The 12,386-nt window shown below is 40.8% G+C and overlaps 1 protein-coding gene across 4 annotated transcripts; it reads left to right on the forward strand.

The window, feature by feature from the left end:
• Window positions 1-1,424: 1,424 nt before the first annotated feature.
• SRSF7 (serine and arginine rich splicing factor 7) lies at window positions 1,425-7,254 on the forward strand. Of its 4 annotated transcripts, none has more exons than XM_087436868.1 (8): window positions 1,425-1,582; window positions 2,620-2,800; window positions 3,071-3,247; window positions 4,126-4,200; window positions 4,290-4,400; window positions 5,685-5,738; window positions 6,260-6,295; window positions 6,952-7,254. In XM_087436868.1, the coding sequence occupies exons 1-8, from the start codon at window positions 1,555-1,557 to the stop codon at window positions 7,004-7,006; spliced, it is 717 nt and encodes a 238-aa protein (XP_087292994.1). In that variant the 5' UTR covers window positions 1,425-1,554; the 3' UTR covers window positions 7,007-7,254. The 4 variants fall into 4 exon arrangements, with proteins under 4 accessions (XP_087292994.1, XP_087292996.1, XP_087292997.1 ...); XM_087436870.1 differs by having other exon boundaries at window positions 4,290-4,391; XM_087436871.1 differs by lacking the exon at window positions 6,260-6,295.
• The last annotated feature ends 5,132 nt before the right edge of the window (window positions 7,255-12,386 follow it).

A 12,386-nucleotide genomic window follows, 5' to 3' on the forward strand; every position in this document is an offset into this window, starting at 1 on the left:
CTTATTGTTTAATCCTTTTGAGAAGAACCCTGTTAAGTAGATAACAACAAAAATCAATGAGACTAGAGGAAAACAAATATACTCTATAGAACTTTGATTTTTTTGCTGGAGATATTCTTGAGACAGACTAATTCTTTCCATAATTTAATAAATCTGAAAAAATACATATGTATAAAATCGTAGCATTACTCAGAGAAAATCCGTATTTTCTCCATATATAATTTATACATAAAAATATATATGTATAAAATCGTAGCATTACTTGGAGAAAATCCATATTCACCTGACTATAGGCTTATTCTACTAAACCTCCTTTCTCCTGTACTCTACCCCACACCTATACACACCAAGTGAAGTTACAGCAGATGAAAAAAAAAACATGCAAATACCTAAGGATTTCCTCTAGTGTGTGGAACATTTCCAACTCGTGTATTCCAAGTATTTACGGTGTAATGTCTTTTTTTGTGTGTGGATGGTAAAAAAGAAGTTAAATCTGTATTCATAGAGCTGGTGTCTGGCAATTACATTGTATGAAATCAAAACTGGATTTTAAGCGACTCTAAAGTAAAGATTTTCATTTATTTGATATATAGAGTGGCTGAGCAGCAAAGCTGCTATGCCAAGACGACTTGAGAAAGTCCCAGACTTCAGGATCTGAGTATTAGTGGATGAGATGTGTTACTACAATACAAAGCAGAAAGCACTACAAGGGAAGCACAAATACATTACTTTGTGCATCAATGTAAATAATTTCAGAATTGCCACTAGCCAAAATGCTGTAAGGATTTAGGGTTTTGTCACAATTTAAACACAACAGGAAAAAAAAAATCTCTATTCCTTTGTCCCCCAGACTCCAAGAACTCGGACCGTGTTGGTGAAAATTGGCGGCTGGTTCTGAAGGATCGGTGCAGGGCGGGCGGTACCTGGGGGATCACCCCTTTTGAGGCCTATGGGATTCATGGAGTTCTCACCCTGGCCAAACTCCCGATTACCTCTGATGAGCCCCAAAGATCACTGAGTCGCAGTCTAGGCCGGGTCCCCCAGCAGAAAGGCGGCGACGGCTGCAACATCAGCGGTTAAATTTTACAGCCTTTCATAAGGCCGGTCTAATGCACCTGTAGTAAGATTACTAGAGCTGACAGCACCTAGATTGGGGAAAATGAAAGGGGGGAGGGAGAAGGGAAGGAAAATGAAGAGGGGGTACAGGAAAAGGGGGCGGGGGAGCGGGACTCCGCAGGAAAGGCCAAGGGTTTACTGGCGAGATCTTGGCGTTCCCATGGAAACGTATCCCTCCGCCCGTGACCGGCGTCTCAGTCTCTCCACTTCCCTCCGCGCCGCATCTCGGCTGTTTCCGCCCAGCTCCTTTGTGCCGCGCAGAACGTCGAGATGACGCATGCGCAAAGAAACGCAGCCGCCGCATATATAAGCGCGAACCCAGGCTTTTCCTCGTAGTGCCGCCAGGACCGTTGGCTGGTGGGTCGGTGGTGCGGTTTTCGTCTTACTGGATACCTGGGCACTGTGAGCTGAAAGAGCAGAGCTCGCGGGCCGGTCATCATGTCGCGTTACGGGCGGTACGGAGGAGGTAAGAGGCTAGGGCCCAGTGAGGGATGTTGCTGTGGGTGTAGTGAGTACTGCGAGGCTGTGGGGTTGGCGCGGCTGTTGGGAAACGGTTATTCCGCGTGCGTAATGGCGGCTTCGGCGCACACCGTACGAAGCCGGAGGCAGCGGGGGCGGGGTGTGGAAGGAAGACAGGGGCTGGCGAGTGTAGGTCTGTGCCGAGTTCCAGGTTAATTCTTGGACATTTTCGTCTCCCGCCCCAGCCCAAGCCAGGCCCACAATCACTGTTTTCCTGCTGCCCTTCGAGCCGCCCGCCTGCCCCCCCCCGCCCTCGGCTGCCATTTTGCGCACATTGACGACCATGGTGGCGCATTTCCTTGGCGCTTTCCCGCCACTTCAGCGGACAGATCTGGTCGCAGCCGTAAAATCAAGGGTGAATTTGAGACTGAACAAAACTGTGGCAGCTTCGAGCTGCGCATTCTCGTCCAACGATCGGTCGAATTGCGGAGTGGGAATGGAGACATAATCTTTTCGTCTTGCGGCTGGTTTCTTTTTCTCTTTTAGCTCTTTCGAGCGCGGTTTATGGCTCTGGGGCGGGGACCTGAGCCTTGGGCGAGCCTGCGCCTGGGGCGGTTGCCGTGGAGGACGAGAGCCGGCGCAGCCCTGCTCTCCCGTTTCGGCCCTTGCCGGGCCCGCCCGCTACCGTCGCCGCTGCCGCCGCCGGCCCGCGCGCTCCCAGCGCGCCCGGGGCTGCCGGGGCTCGGGGGCGGGGCCGGGGCGGAGCCCGCCCCACGCCTCGGAATATCCTACCATGCGTCTGTGCTGTGTTTTGGAGGTTTTCTTCCCCCTTGTATTAGAATGTTAAGAAGTTTGTCATAAATCAGCTTTTCAGAAGATTACGGACTTTGCTGGTTTTAAGACTAAATTCATTAATTCAGCCCTTGATAGAGCATTAAACATGGTTTGCAGTCGTAAGGATGGCCTGTTTTAAGACGAAGAATTCCTTCAAACTTAGGGCAAATTTTGCGTAACATGCATTCTTCTATTTGCATTTTTAAACAGAAACCAAGGTGTATGTTGGTAACCTGGGAACTGGTGCTGGCAAAGGAGAGTTAGAAAGGGCTTTCAGTTATTATGGTCCGTTAAGAACTGTGTGGATTGCCAGAAATCCTCCAGGATTTGCCTTTGTGGAATTTGAAGATCCTAGAGATGCAGAAGATGCAGTGAGAGGCCTGGATGGAAAGTAAGTAAGATGTTGGTTGTGAAACTTATGTTTATTAATATTCCTGTGGGCTGGGTAGTGAGCTAGGTGCTAAGCTTAGATTCTGTAGTCTGGAGGAGACTGAATAGCTAATCATAATTTTATTAAGAAATGAAGGGTGGGGCAAAGATGGAGTTGGAAGGGCTTATAAAGATAGCTGAAACTTCTGAGGGCAAAGAGTGATTGGAAAGTTCTAAATGGAAGTCACGTGTTTTTTTTTAGCATTAGAATTTTGTTGCTCTTCTTTTGTAGGGTGATTTGTGGATCCCGAGTGAGGGTTGAACTATCAACAGGCATGCCTCGGAGATCTCGTTTTGATAGACCACCTGCCCGACGTCCCTTTGATCCCAATGATAGATGCTATGAGTGTGGCGAAAAGGGACATTATGCTTATGATTGTCATCGCTATAGCCGACGAAGAAGAAGCAGGTATTTATTCTAATAAGGGAATGGTTGGTATGTTAGTTAATCGAGTAATTCTTTTATTAGCAAGGCAGAAACTAGTATTTTTCTATAAACTTGAATGTTAATTGTACAGGTGTATTTTACAATTTTTGTTTAATTAAACAAATGTTAATATATTAATAATCAACCTGGTCAAAACCTTTCAGGTTTCTTCGTTTGAGTCAGTCGCCTTGATTCAGAATGTCACGAGCCTTATGATATCATGCTGAGGCGCCTTGCAAATCCGACAATTAAGATCCTCCTAGACCTTGAGGTGATCAGCATAAGAGGCCAGATCCCCTCGAGTCATCTACACCTAGCTTCACCTTATTCTTTAAAGGGCAGAAAATTTGAGACGGTGATCGCCGTAACAGTAAATTTGGCTTACAATTGGGGCCCCCTCCGGTTTAGAAAGAGGAACACCAGATTGACCACATTCCCAACTAGAAAAATCTTCTTGCGTCAATCAAGCCTCATCTGGCTCATTTGGCTGTCAGTTTGATCGTCGTTAGATTGAAGAAAACATCTAGATGCAGCGATCGGCTATAGATACTTCTAGATCGTCTAGATCTACTAGACCATGGGCCAAAGAGGGTCGACCTGCAAACTTGCAAGGTTTATTTTAAATACACATTACAGTGTTTTATGTTATGTAATTCTAAGATGTAATTCAGCTTTTAACAAATCTTTTTTTAGGTAGTAAAAAAAAAAAAAAAAAAAAAGTGGCAATAATAGGCCCAGAGTTTATTTCCAAATGAGACACTAAATTTAAATAGTTTTGAGATTTGATTTCAGCAGAGGCACACAAACTCTAAAAACGAGTTGCCATCTGACATTTTGTTGTTTTCTAACTTGAAAAATAGGTCACGGTCTAGATCACATTCGAGATCCAGAGGTAGGCGATACTCTCGCTCACGGAGCAGGAGCAGGGGAAGGAGGTGAGAGATCTTATTTAATTCAAGTTTTAACAAGCAATAAAAGACTTCAGTGGGAGACAGACTTAAAACTTCTTTGATTTAATTTTTAGGTCAAGATCAGCGTCTCCTCGACGATCAAGATCTGTGTCTCTTCGGAGATCAAGATCAGCTTCACTCAGACGATCTAGGTCTGGTTCTGTAAAAGGATCGAGGTATTTCCAGTATGTAACAGTTTTTTTCCCTAATATGTATATTTGGATTGCCATGTCTTAATGACAACAGTGGAGTTTCTTAAGGACATAATTGAAATGGAATGCCTCAGAAAATATTTATTTGAGATTTAAAAGTTGAATTTATACATGACTTGTAAATGGATATTACTCTAGATATACAGATGCAGAAAAGCCCAGGTAAAGATTTTAAGGGTTGTTAAAGAGGCCATGGTAGAGGGAGGGTCTAAAGCACAAATCTCAGATCATTCCAGTGAACACTTTGGGTAGAGAGGTTGGTGAAAACTTTTGGAGTCAGATTATATTTATTGTATAGGTAAATGATACTCTAACATACATGTCTTGGGGTCCTGCAATCAAGTTAGATGTATTTTCTAGAGAGAGAGAGTCCAGATCTTTCTCAAATCACAAATGTTAGAATTCCTGCATTTAAGGACTTTGTGATACTACTGAACAGCCACAACTACCTAGTATTGTCAGCTCGTTTTCTAGTATTTTATCCATTTCTGTCTTCTATTAAGACTTTCTACAAAAGGAGTAAAAAAAGCTGGAGTTCCCATTTTGATTTCTAACTTAAATTTCAGTGTCTAAACTAAGTGTTTGGTTAGGCCATATACTAGGGAGTTAACTGCTGTTGGGTAATATCACAAAGTCCTTACATGCAGGAATTCTAACACTTGTGGTTCATTTGAGAAAGATCTGGGCCCTCTCTAGAAAATTGCATTTAATTTGATTGCAGGACCCCAAGATGTGCATGTCAGAGCCTGATTTAGTTTGTATGACAAATGGATGGTCCTGAACCATGATAGCTTGTTGATCAAGAATAAAGCCTTACCCAGTCATGACTTTTTTCATTGAGCTTATCGCCTGAAGAATTGAAGTCTGAGTTCAGGGGTCTATGTGAGGTTGATTTGATTCTTTTAAGATAAGATTAAATCATACCAGTCTTCTCAAATGAAAACCTTCTATTTTATTTCTCTTGGATACTACACAATGTTTAAGAATATTGTGCCTCTGTACAGGAACTTTGACAACTCAGCTCATTGAGTATGATAGAAACAAATAATTGAGATGGTGTTTACTTATTTATTTGATATCAGAGCTGGTTGAAAGTGTGATCATTTGTCCAGTCTCAGACTGATATAAGGCAAGAGTTGCATCTTGCTCAGTTTTAGCCCCTCTATTCCTAGCCTACCTAATAAGGTGCTCAGTAGGTGTTTAAGAAAATTACTCCTACAGACTACTTGGTATAATTGTATTTTTGTTTTTATTAAGATCCCGGTCGAGGTCAAGATCAAGATCCAGGTCTCTTTCACGACCAAGAAGCAGGTAGGGTAAAGGTCTGATTAATGCTCTTCTAGTTATATGGCACCAATATCCAAAGAGTTCAAAGTGTTTTGAATTGCTGAAATTTGGTGTTAACTCTTAAGCCTAGGTGTTAAGTGGGAACACAGTATCTTATTAAAAAACCAAACTTTAGAACTTCATTTATACATGGCCTTTTCTGGCTAACTTTCCAGGGAAAAGTCAAGCTATAGTGGGAAAGAAGTTTGTGACTTTGGGTTATATTAAGAGGCCCTTGTTAGAACTGACAGGTGCATGGAGAAGCATTCTGAGATAATTGTGTTTAGAGTAGAGTGTAAGAGAGTAATCGTAATAAAATAAAGCAATTCGCTCCCTTAATGAAGAACAGTTTTTGTTAGCAAAAACTGGTAGGCTCTTTTTCAGTTTAACTGCAGCCTGACTTTCTAAGCTCAGGGACAGTTTGGGGGTTCATTTCATGGTATGGTGACTATAAGAAAGGGATTGGTTAGTATTTTTTCTTAATAGAATTTCTCATGTTTTGACAGCCGATCAAAGTCCAGATCTCCATCTCCAAAAAGAAGGTAAGCTAAATAATTTGTTGCCAGATCTTAACTGTCAGATGTGGCCTCTGTAGAATTTGTTTGCTTACTGCCTACTTTGCAAGCTTTGAGCTCTTTGGAGAATTGGTGCTATATATATTAAAATACTAGATTCTAAGTTTCTGAGATGATTGTTTTTCCTGCTTCAACATCAGATTATACTGTCGTTGGCAATATTTAGTCATAAAATGTTAGGATGATTATTTAGATGTGGTTAGTCCTGTGAACCCTTAATTGTAGTATTTCATGTTAAGAAACCTGTACTTTTTCTTTTCCCAAATGGGGACAATAGGTAAAAAGGAAGTGCTCACATGAAGAAAATTTTTTAGCTTGAAATCTTGCAGCCGAACTATTATTTGCTTAGTTGATACTTAATGATCAAAAAGCCCCAAAATTCAAATAATTGTTCTCTTTAACTTTATAATTTTAGCGAGGAGCCTATTAAGCCTAATCTTAAGCAGGGACAAAGGATTTGTATATACAATCTCCAACATAATTTTTAGATCTCTGCTATAGGAATTCAGTACCTTTGGCCACCTTTGCATTTATTCAGACTGAGTTTTGTCCTGACATATACATGAGAAGAATAAGTTTCAGTAGACACTAATTGGTTCCAAACCTAATGTTTTTCTTTGTAGTCGTTCCCCATCAGGAAGTCCGAGAAGAAGTGCAAGTCCTGAAAGAGTGGACTGAAGTTCTCAAGTTCACCTTTTAGGGAAAAGTTATTTTGTTTACATTATTATAAGGGATTTGTGATGTTTGTTAAGTGTAACCTAGGAAGGGTATTTCAACCATCTAATCAAAATGGATCTGGATTATTACTCTGTAAATTCACAGCAGTAAAATAACATAAATTTTCGTTGAATGTATTAATTAACATCCTATGGTCTGAAAATGTGGGTTTTTATTTGGCACATTTAAATAAAATGTTTCTAACTAGATTTTTGATTTGTGTTCAATATTAACACTCCTCCATTTGGTGTAAGCTTTAGGAGTCAACCTTGATTTTAACCATATTCATACAGACTTACATTCAAAGTATAATAGTGTTAATTTTGAACATCATTAACTGTAGTATACATACACTTCGGAAATTCCTTTTTACCCTTAGAGCTTTTTGGATAAGATGATAAGAACTACGGTCCCACTTAATAGCATGAATACATAATGACAAGTCTCTAAATCTATTAGAGTTGTTGTTATTGGATACTATTAGGCTAATCATCTCAATCTTTCAAGCTAGAGGGATCACTGATTTGCCTATAAATGAGCACAACAGGAACTAAGCAAAGAGTTTATTAAATGTGGTGTAAGTAGTATTTGGACTTGATGCTGAAGAAACTGAATTTTCTGAAGGCTATTTAAGTACAGTAACTAATTGGGGTTTTCAGGCTGTTTAGATGGGATGGTGTCAAATTAGAACTCCCATTTTAGGAAGATCTCAATGTTCTCTTGTTTCTTTAATTTTATACCAAAATTTTTGCATGTTTGAGAAATTGTCTGAATTTGGGACAAAACATCTTCATGTAAACCAGCTTTGCAAAATTTTCTGGCCCAGATACTTTCTGTCCCTTCAAATGGATTGCCTTATTCTGAGCAGAGATTGTTAATTCCCAAGCTAGGTTTTTCAATTCCTGACCACCGATATACTTTACCTTATTTTGCCAGGCTGGTGCAAAGTAATTAAAGATGTCAATCAGAAATGTTAATAAGACTAAAGCAGTTTTGTAAATTGCACCTATATTTAGCAACACCTCATGTAGTTTTTTGTAGCATCTGGTAGACCTTAGAATGTTATAGCCAGTAGATTCTTGATTCAGACTTTTAAATATCTTGAGTATAGTAGGGCAGTAACAGTTAATTTGGAGTTTTTTGGTTAAGCTTTTACCAGGTATATTCTCTAGCCTTGGTGCAAAAAAAAAAAAAATCAGTGCTGGTGGCACAGGTATCTGCCCTTTTCCGTTTTCTTACACTTTTCAACAGTTATTGGATAGCATTGCAATTTGAGAATACTGGTCTGCCTCAAATTTATTTGGTGGTTGAATGATCACTAGTATGTTGGAAGTTTGGGTGCTTTGTTTTTGGAATTTTGACAATTGGCTGAATTATGTGGTTGGTATAAACTGTATAATTGGCAGGCTTATTTGTTGCACTTCGCCAGCTTTAATTGTTCTGTATTATATAAAGATAAGTTTACTCAACAATAAATCTGCAGAGAACAAAAAATCCTGATACTCAATTTTTGGAAGTGGGAGTTCTGAGCCAAGAGTAGGAATCATTAATCCTGTAGCTTTGGGATGGGTTACTAGCAGCATCCTAAAGATTAGTATGAAAGGATAAAAAGGATATGGAGAAGGGGTAGGGGCAAAAATGGTTTTAAGAAACAAGTACAGAAAGTGCACCTCTTAGGGGAAAGGGAATACTGGGTAGATAGGCCAACACCTTTCATACCCTTGACTGCAATTCAGTGCCCCTGTATTGAATATACATTTTAAAATGATACACTTTGGTGCTGTGCCCTTTTTTTCTGTATTTAGAGATTGGGACTGCTCAATTGATTATGTGACTGACTTGAAAAGTGCTGGTCCAGACTCTTTCCTTCTAAATTTTAAACCTGGCACTGATTGGTAGCTAATTTGAGTGCTTTGGACATAGAACCTTATCTTGGTCATCTCACCTAGGTACACAGAGGTAAGTAATGCATACCCTAAACTTCACAGTGGTAGTTCTCCCTTGGGCTTTGAACTAGGCTAAGTATCAAGTGCAAGTATGGTCCTACCATCTTGCCCTGTTCTCTCCTGAGGACAAAGAATAAAATCTCGGGGGGTCTTGAAATGCTATCAATTTGAGACTTTTTTGGTTAAATGAATAGTGGTATAGGATTGTGATTCTCATCTTTGTGTAGCCTATCTTGAAGTCTAAAGGAGCACGGTGATTTCCAAGATACATTAAGCTAATAGGAATTGGAAGCTCTAAAACTGACAAATTGGCAAAGAGTTACCAGAGTGAAGGATAATAGCAAATAATCCATTAGGTCTGGCTCTTAGTGAGCAACTGTTGCTTGGAGACTTTTGGAAGGGAGGGCTATATAACTTGGAAGACGTACACAGAATTGTATAGCTGGAAAGACATGAAGAAGCAAAGAAGGTCAAAGTAACGAATACTAGGGGCCTGGCTGGTCTTGGAGTGTTTGGAGGGTGGTGAGAACTGATGATAAGGCAAAGAAATGGGGCAAAGATGCCTAGGTTTATGGTCAATAGTGTTAAAGCTGTTATATCCAGAACTATCTTAAGGGGAAAAAACAGCACCAGTAGTCAGTTTCAAAGCCTGATAGTAAACCTATAAGATGTGAAAAAAATACTATGCTAGTAAAAATAACATAGGACATTGTCACTTAATCCCCACAGCAAAATAGTACTGTTGACCCCATCTCACAGAAGAGGAAATGGGCTCAGAGATATTGGCAACTTAATACTGTACTATTAACCTGCTAGGAGCTAGGGAAAGTTTGAATCCTACCTATAGTCTCAAAGCCCTTGCTTTTTTAATCAATAAAACACCTTATTTCTCTTCTAAAACAAAACCATATTATGGAAAAGTCAGAATAAAAAGAACAAAATGTAGAACCGATGGTCCTACCCGTTGTAGGTGATACTGTTAACAACTTGGCTATTTCTTTCCAGACTTAATGGGGAAAAGATGCTGGATAGAAGGAAAATTCTGGAGCGTGTTGAATGCAGTAGCCAATTGTTAAGCCCTCAAGGCCACTTCTCAAACCTAGTGCTTTTTCCTTTTCCCACAGGCCACTGGCCCAATCTATTTTCCATTTCATTTCATTTTTTGACTTGGTAATATACTTAAAGACGTATACAGTGAGAAGGCTCCCTACCGGATTCAGCTGCCCAGTTATCTCCCAAAAGGCAACCATTGTTAGTTATATAGCCTGAGCAAATATACATAGATATTTTTTTTTTTACACAATATATACACCTTTTCTCATTTCATATCTTGGGGATTTTCCATAAAAGTTAAAATGGCACTTCCTTTTTTTTTTTATGTTGCATATTATTTAGTTACCTGGATGTTGCATAATTTATGCAATAAACTTTTGTGCCTCTTTAATGTGCCAGGTACTGCTAGCCTTGGAATACAGATGTGAACAAAGTCTTTATCCTCATGGAGCTTAAGTTCTAGAGAGACAAATGAACAAATATCAGGTGGGTAAAAACTGGTATGGAGACTAGTGAAGCAGGGTGAAAAGGATAGGGGGTTGGTTGCTTTTGTGTAAAGGGTGGTCTAAGGAGGCCTCTTACAGTTACATTTGAGCAAGTGAAGGAATAAGCCATGTCGATTTCTGGGGAAAGAGTGTTCTAGGCAGAGGGCACAGTAAGTGTCAAGGCCCTGAAGTAGTTTGAGTTGGAGGGTGAGGAGGCCATATGAAGTGAACAGGGGAGAGGGACAAGATCGCATAGGAAGGGAGGGGGATGTAGGATACAGGTCATATAGGACCTTGTATGCCTTGGAAAGGACTCTTCCCCTGGAGTTTTTGAGCAAAGAGTAATGGGAATTGAATCAGTTCCGTATTGATGGATAATTATTACAATGCTGCAGTGAATAACCTTGGACAATACTTGGCATGTGTGACCCTGCATATCTAGGATAATCCCTAGAAGTTGAGTTGCTGGGTCAAAGGGTATGTGCATGTATATTTTTGCCAGGTATTGTTAGTTTGCCTTGGTGGCAATGTGTAGGAGCCTCTTTCCCTGTACCATTGCCCACATGGTGTAACCACATGGGGGGCTATCAAGCTTGTTGATTTTTTTACCAATCTTGTGTTGAAACTGGTGTCTCAGCGTAGTTTGTTGTTGTTGTCTCCTCCCCCCAAAAGCCCCAGTAGATAGTTGTATGTCATAGCTGCACATCCTTCTAGTTGCTGTATGTGGGACGCGGCCTCAGCATGGCCGGAGAAGCGGTGCGTGGCTGCACGCCCGGGATCCGAACCCGGGCTGCCAGCAGCGGAGTGCGTGTACTTAACCATTAAGCCACGGGGCCGGCCCCTGTTGTTGTCTTTTAATTGTGGGAAAATACATGTTTTCATTCCAAGTATTCAGAAGTCTAGTTTAGGTTCCCTTGCTCTCCACACACTGAATTCCTTCTGTAGTGGGACTCCTATTTACAGTATAATTGCCTGTTTACTTTTTTGCAGGTATGCCACCACAAGACAAATTGTGACAGCAGGTACCAGGCCTTGTCCCATTTCCTCATTGCCTAGCACTTACTAACACTTAAATATTTGATGAATGAAGAGCGTTAGGGGCTGGCCTGGTAGCACAGTGGTTAAGTTCCGCATGCTCCGCTTCAGCGGCCTAGGTTCGCAGGTTTGGATCCTGGGTGCAGACCTACACCACTCATCAAGCCATACTGTGGTGGTGACCCACATACAAAATAGAGGAAGACTGGCACAGATGTTAGCTCGGGGCTAATCTTCCTTACCAAAAAAAGAAAAGAAAAATTGAGTCAATGGATAAATGAATGAATTCTAATCTATTAAATCAAGTGTATGAAATTGGAACTTCCTTTCTTCTGTGGGACCTTTATAATCACCATTTCAATTAAAAGCCCACATGTTCCTTTTAGCCACCTGTAAGACTGACTCCTGTCTGAATCTGCTTGCAGAGGATTTAGATCTTTAGGCTGCTGTGCACAATGTCCAGCTGTACTCTGCAATTCTAATGCAAGGTTTTTCTTTCCTCATCTGGGTTAACTCTTGAGAGTTCTGCTTAGAAAGGGTGTGGAAAATTTCTGTGTAGAAAATTCTCTGCAGAAAAGGGTACAGACTTACCTACCACCCCAAGAACTGGTGAGCCCAGGTGAGTTAGCCTAACCCATATAAGAAAGGTCAAGTCATTGGACCAGCAGCATCCATTTCATATGACTCAATTGCCTAAGGTTATAGCCTCTCCACCTTTGTAGATTCCCTGGGTTCTTCTCAGTGACAAAAGCTTGAAGGTGGCTAGATGTGATCCTATACAAAGACCCTATTAGTTTTTATTTTGGGTTGTAACATATCTTA

Source organism: Ceratotherium simum, chromosome 11, assembly GCF_057802395.1.
Source record: "Ceratotherium simum simum isolate JZ-2026a chromosome 11, ASM5780239v1, whole genome shotgun sequence".
Taxonomy (NCBI): Eukaryota; Metazoa; Chordata; class Mammalia; order Perissodactyla; family Rhinocerotidae; genus Ceratotherium; species Ceratotherium simum.